Source organism: Frankliniella occidentalis, unplaced genomic scaffold (genome assembly GCF_000697945.3).
Source record: "Frankliniella occidentalis isolate FOCC.00 unplaced genomic scaffold, Focc_3.1 Scaffold41, whole genome shotgun sequence".
Lineage (NCBI taxonomy): Eukaryota > Metazoa > Arthropoda > Insecta > Thysanoptera > Thripidae > Frankliniella > Frankliniella occidentalis.
The window spans coordinates 1,355,882-1,362,450 of record NW_026267171.1 but is presented as its reverse complement, the minus strand read 5'-3'; the positions used below and the strand labels follow the sequence as shown (position 1 = coordinate 1,362,450).

The 6,569-nt window shown below is 50.7% G+C and overlaps 3 protein-coding genes across 5 annotated transcripts in view; 2 read left to right on the top strand and 1 right to left on the bottom strand.

The window, feature by feature from the left end:
- The window catches only part of LOC113203300 (procathepsin L-like), a 601,094-nt gene that overhangs the window by 97,883 nt on the left and 496,642 nt on the right, over nucleotides 1-6,569 (top strand). The gene's annotated exons all lie outside the window — the stretch shown is intronic.
- Nucleotides 1-6,569, top strand: part of LOC113216390 (uncharacterized) — a 467,922-nt gene that overhangs the window by 208,017 nt on the left and 253,336 nt on the right. The gene's annotated exons all lie outside the window — the stretch shown is intronic.
- LOC113203306 (oocyte zinc finger protein XlCOF6-like) overlaps nucleotides 1-6,569 on the bottom strand; it is a 41,278-nt gene that overhangs the window by 24,438 nt on the left and 10,271 nt on the right. The window contains exon 2 of one of the 2 annotated variants that reach the window (XM_052266682.1): nucleotides 5,205-6,148. The exons of the other annotated variant lie outside the window; for it this stretch is intronic. Within the exon in view, the coding sequence (XP_052122642.1) occupies nucleotides 5,380-6,129 (750 nt within the window). The 5' untranslated portion in view covers nucleotides 6,130-6,148 and the 3' untranslated portion in view covers nucleotides 5,205-5,379. Of the gene's footprint in view, nucleotides 1-5,204; nucleotides 6,149-6,569 lie in introns of those variants that run through there. 2 annotated transcript variants of the gene reach the window in all.

The window sequence follows — 6,569 nt, the reverse complement described above, 5'->3', positions numbered from 1 at the left end:
GGGGGGGGGGAGGCCCTAAGAGAGCAGGGGAACGGGGAGCTAGGAAGACCGCAATGATCGTGAGGGAAAGGGAAGAGATTAAGGCGGTATATGACGATAAACGAGCTCGGGGAGAGCGGGGCTGCTGCGCTGGACCAGTATCAGAATGTGGTGGGGAAACAGAGACAGAGAGGGGATTTAGGTGAAAGGGTAGGGGAGTGTAAAGGGCTGTAGGAAGACCACATGGGGATATCAGCTGGAGCCAGGGGGGCGGGCCGAGGGGGCGCGAGCCGCCGCGCCGGAAGACGGATGGTACTCCAGAGAAAGAAATCTGCAGCGGCGCCGTTAGGGGTGCATGTCTCATTGGAGCTCGGCGGCCGGGGCTGACGTTGATTGGCCGAGCCGGCCGGTGCGCCCATCGCTCTGGCACAGGTTAAATCCAGGAGCACGTCGCAGGAAGGGATACCAGGCAGCCGGCAGTGAGGACGGGCACGGGCACGCGTTCCTCTTGGCAGCGGGCCTGCAAGGAAATTGGATGTACGCGACAAAAAAAAGAAGAGGAAACACGGCGTGCATGGGACGATGTGCGAACGTTACTGACGGCAAGAGCCATCTGCATAACGCTCTGCGGGTTTGCACACGGCGAGTCCTAACGCCGCCCGTGCCTTTCGAAACCACTAATTGGCCATAAAAGCTGATCGGTAGATTAGGCTCAAATGACCTTTTCACTGTCGAGTCCTCTCCTCGCCGGGCCCTGCCCCCTACTCCTTCCCCCTCCCCCGGCCCTGGCCCCCGGGGTGGGTGCGGCGGCGGGGCGGCCGGGGCTTTAAGGGAATTGCCCGGGGGCCGGAGCTGGACGCAGCGAAATGTAATGCAAATAAGCTGCGTGTCGTGCTCATCCCGACACCCCCTGAGCCACGCCGCGCCGCGCCGCACCACGCCACGCCACGCCGCGTCCCACACCAGATCGTACCCATTGGCAGGAGGGCGCTTGCAGGGACCCAAATACCGGCGACTCCATTTTATAGCGTGAATCGAGGAGTGCACAATGCGACAAATATTTCTTCCACCCACCGACTTCCACATAGATTCACACATCTGGCAGTCAATCACACCGTAAGTATACTGTGTACGATTTTAAAAAAAACGCACCAGTATGCAGTATTATATCACTCTGAAAAATACCCTCATAAATTTAAAATATTTGCTGTAGTTTTCATTTACAAAGTATGTTGTAAATTTGCGACAGCTCATTCTCATGATCATCGATCAATTTGATTATCGATCAATTCCAACTGCTTGTAAAATTACAATTTAAAATTGTTATTTTACGAACATCATGGAAAATCTTGAGACCTTATACAAAAAGAAAATTATAGTTTTACTTTTGAGCTCGGTTGTGGGGACGCATGTTTGTACTCATTCCCCCGCCGGGCTTCAGACGTGTTTGTTTGCTAATTGCTACGGCGCCTGGCCGATCGGCCGGGACGAGGCTCGGCGCGCCGCGGCGCTAATGGCGCGGCCGCCACGGGTAAATAGGACAGGACGCGCATCAGGAATAGAAAGCAACGCTAATATGCGAGGCAGGGGCGGGCCGTCCTGCCCGCCCTGCATTGCCGTGCCCTGCTTTAGTAATTCCTTCGTTACTTGCGCCTTCTTATCCCTCCTCGTATTGTTTATCTCCCTCGCGATAAGATTATTTTTTTTCGTACTTCTCCCTCCTTCGCCCCCGCCCTGCCCGCACTGCCCTTTGGTCCTGCTTCCTCGCCTACTTTAATTTTCTTATTTCGCGAGAGGCGAAGCGCTGAACGCGGCGGTGAGCAGGAGCGCCGCCTCCTAGCTCTGGAGCTGTAATTGCACGCTGAATATGAAATGAGAGAGAGGTCAGCATGTGAGATCGGAAGGGAATAACGTTTGCTATTAGCGAGCGAAGCAAAAGAAAGCCTTGCTTTCCATGAGCACAGAAAGAAAAGGCAAACCGGCAGATCAAAGAAGCTCGGATTTTGAAACGCCGGTTCTTGTTTTCCAGACGTGGACTGGGGTAGTTCTAAAAACCCCTCTGTCATGTGACGACGATGTTCCAGAATAACGGCTAAATAACAATTCCACAAACGAAAAAAAAGGACAAGTTTTGAGATATATATTTCTTGAGAGAAAAGCGAATCATGAATGCCGTCCCCGCCCACACGCACTGCGCAGCATTCCCAAGCGCTGCAGCACTCGCACCGGGCGACAGCTACGCGCGGCCCGCACTCTACCGCGCAGGCAGAATGCAGCGGAGTGCAGGAGGCAGAGAGTGCATTGCGTAGGCCGGGAACAAATAGTGGCACGCTGTAACCCCCGGCCTTACACGAGTACGACGGGAGAGAGCGGGGCGGCCGGGAAGATTGTACGTACTCTTGTAGACGACCCCCACCCCTCCCCCGCGGAGGAACACCGTGGCCATCGCTCAACCCCTCCCCGGTGTCCCGCGCAATCTCTGTCGTTTGTAACGCCCGCCGCCGTGATCGCTTCGTCGCTGCCAATAACGGCACTGCATTACTCGCTGCACGTCGCCCCGCTGCTGCGAATATTTTCGAGTGTTAACACTCGGAAACTGCCGGGCAACTTGGATTAAAGACAGAAAATTACAAATCATAAAGGAATACTACACAAGTTGAATAAAAATTCCGGATTTTTCAAAAAGTTGAGGTTGAATGAAACGTTTTCAAAATTTTGAAAATAAATTCGTGTTGCATTAGGAAGGTTTTGATAGCTTTTACTTCTGACTTGCCTGGAATAAATAAAGATATCGTCAACTTGTGCTGTTCATGCCTCCAATGGCGTTTCTTTCGTGCAACGTACATAGCCGCCTTGGTCACGAAAACCAACTTCGCTCTTCCTTCCGCGGGGGAACTTGGACCGCCGCGTCTTAGAGGCAAGTCGGGAGGGCCCCGAGTCACTGTCCCGGGGGACCCAATGACATCTTGCTCATGAGCCGCCGCTCCTTCGTATTCATACGGGCCGGTCCCGTGCGTCCCGCGCCGCCGCAGGCTCCACCGCCCGCCCCGCCCCGCCTGCTCGATATGCATGCCTAAAATGCCCGCTCGTCCCTTTGACATGTCGGCCCTTTGATCGCGGGGTATGGCCGCCCCGGCCCCCGGCCCGCCACGGGGAGGTCGCCGCCGCCACAAAGAATTCCTGCAAGTCTGAGATGACAGGGCGCCCGTCAGCCGGACGGGATCCAATTCCACGACGATCCTTCTCTAAATGCCCGAGCCCGAGCACTTGTCCGTCGTGTTTGCTCGCGAGTGGCGATGCGCCGAACCGTTCGGCGGCAAATCTAGGAGTCTGGATTATGTCAATTAGTATGGGGCCCCGCTCCGCGTTGGGTGTGCAAACCCCTGGCTGTTCCCCCCGGACTATGAGCACACGCGCACACACAGCACTGCATTGTGTACCCGTTATTTTTTTAAAAGGCAAATACGCGCGCAAACATCGGCGAAAGAGAAAAGGGGGGAGGGGGAGAAAAAAAAACGTTGACTGTAGTAGCATGCTAATTTCATTTGCAGCCCTCAGCATGATGTTCGGCTGTGGTTTCTGCTACACTGCAAGAATTATCTTAATTAGCTGAGCCGCACGAGTGAAATACGCCTGGGAGTTTACACGCTTTTCGGGGCGGCTCCCGCCGCGGGACAAGGCGGCAGGGAGGGCCGGACGAGGAGTGAGAGAGAGCAAAAAGGAAGGGGGGGGGGAGGAGTAGGACGTTCCTGAAAAATCTGGAGGGGGTCACTTGAAAAGCTGCGACGGCGCGGGCTTCTGGACCAGCACAGCTCTGCCACTACGGCGCCCTTTTGCATTTAAAAAAGAAAGTGGAAGGCGCCAGGGAGGGAGAGGGGGGGGGGGGCACGGAACGGGCCGTCTTGTATCAATCTAGCAAAGTATTATCGGAAAAAGGGGGGGGGAGTGAGCGTAGTGTACTTGAACAATGCCGAACGTTTTAAAGGTTTTCTCTACCTGCATGCCGAACGTCCCTTGCTTCGGTTCTTCGAAAACTTGATTTGTTAAATTAAGTCTTCGGACAACTTTTCAGTTGAAAATTAACGATATATTCACAAAATTAAAAGTGCTAATAACATGTAGGTAGTTTGGAATTGAACCCTGCGTGCAAAGCAAACGTCTCGCGCGACTGTACTGTGTTTGCGATGCGGGCTAGGCGGGCTGCCCCCAAAGAGCCATGCAGCACCCGCCACCCTCGGCGAAAATGAAAGAAGCAGTGCATGGCGAGGGGACCCCGCAGCGGATGGGCGGGAGGGCGCCGGGCAGAGACATTGTCTCGAGATGCACTTGAATTCGTCGACCTGTTTCTACTTCCTCTCTCCCTCGCTGGTTATGGTGGCGCAGCGCGCTGATGCGGATTACGGCTGAATAAATAATGCCGAGCGGCTGTAACGGCGCGGGATTATTAAGTGCGTGGCAATGCATCGGCCGCCGGCCCTGCAGCCCGAGACAGCGGTGGGACACCATGAGTGTCCTGGTCACGTTTGAATTTTCTTTTTGAAAGAGCTTATCGTTTATGAGTGCAAAAATTGTAAGACAGCGATTATTTTGCTCGATTCCACGAGATATTTTCTGCCGATAGGTGCAATTATTTAGGTTTCATGAACGAGCAAAACAAAAGGACTTCTAACAAAATTTTACTTACAGGTACTTTATTATTTTATTGCGGTTCCAAGAGTAGTGTTTCTCTCGGAATCTTAACTAAAAATGGGGACATATCAAAAAATTATAAAATACCCTGAAATGGAAAACAACACAATGCTACGACATACAAGGAAAGTTGTACTAACTACTAAAGATATCTCTCAATATAAAGCTACGAAAGTTTTAAAATGCCTTTGTAGTTTAATTGTTGAGTCTTACTGAGCAAAAATTTGATGTTACACACTTATTCGCATAAATGCGCATTGACACAAAATATAACTGAGGAAATGTAAGAATGTAAAAAAGTAAAAAGTTAAGTGACACAAAAATCAACAAGTATTTAAGACAAAGATACTAATGACGAAAGAAAACGAAATTAAGAAAAACTGTACGGCATACAATTCTGCCATGCCTAAAATGGATTATGGCATGCGCGTATTGCAACAGAAATCTAACACACAAAACAGATACAAAAAGATAAATGAGGAGATACTTGCACCAAATTTATAAGAACAATGTTTCAAAGAAATCTTGTGGGAGACAGTGTCCACAAATCATCTCGATTGGACAAGAAGTTGTGCTGAAAATAAGCTTTTTCTTGCATTCAGTACAATCAAGTAGTTTTTTAATATGTGAGTTCAAAGATGTAAGACCTAGGTAGGTCTAAGAATTACTAACGGTACAAAGCGGACACTGTACTCATAAAGGCTCTACTCTTCAGTGGGTTCGGAGATGGCCTCGCAAATACACACTTGTTGAAAATTTCTTGTTGCATAATGTACATTCAAAAGGCTTTTCCCCTGTGTGCGTTCGGAGATGACGACGCAACTCCTCAGCCCGTGAAAATTTCTTGTTGCACACGGTACATTCAAAAGGCTTCTCCCCTGTGTGCGTTCGGAGATGAACACGCAAATCCCCACTAACGGCGAATTTCTTGTTGCACACTGTACATTCAAAAGGTTTTTCTCCTGTGTGCGTTCGGAGATGACGACGCAAATTCCCACTATTCGAAAATTTCTTGCTGCACACTGTACATTCAAAAGGCTTTTCTCCGGTGTGCGTTCGGAGATGACGACGCAACTCCCCAGCCTGTGAACATTTCTTGCTGCACACTGTACATTCAAAAGGCTTTTCTCCGGTGTGCGTTCGGAGATGACGACGCAACTCCCCAGCCTGTGAACATTTCTTGCTGCACACTGTACATTCAAAAGGCTTTACTCCTGTGTGCGTTCGGAGATGAAGACGCAACTTCCCAGCTTCTGAACATTTCTTGCTGCACACTGTACATTCAAAAGGCTTTTCTCCTGTGTGCGTTCGGAGATGAACATGCAAATTTCCACTATCGGTGAATTTCTTGTTGCACATTGCACACTCAAAAGGCTTTTCTCCTGTGTGGGTTCTGAGATGGACACGAAGTCCTTTTTCTGTAGTTATCACCTTTGCGCAAACTTCACAGATGAGCGGCATTGTCGTGTCGACAGAGAGCCTGCGAAAAAAGATAGAGTCTAGCATGAAAATTGGAGGGAAGATTATCATTTACATTGATTAGACAGTAAGCTGCTGTCTGCGAACTCATCGCCAGGTCAGATGTCCCGTCCCGCTCGCGGAATGCCCTGTGCTCGGCGCGCGCACGCACCACTGGCGAGAGGAATGCCCAACAGCGGCGCCCAGTGATGACCCAGTCGCGCCAACTGAACCGGGAATAAAAGCCCCCCCCCCCCTTTCCGTCCTCCAGCCATGCGTCGCCGGCGCATTTCAGGCGCAGCGCCATTTATCTGCTTCTTTTTAGCAGATGATACCTTGAAACACTTCATACTTAACATTAAAATACATTAGTAATATCAAGGTGTCAGCAGCTTTAACTCTCCATAGTGGAAGAGAGGTAAAAGAGAATCAAGCGGAGACCA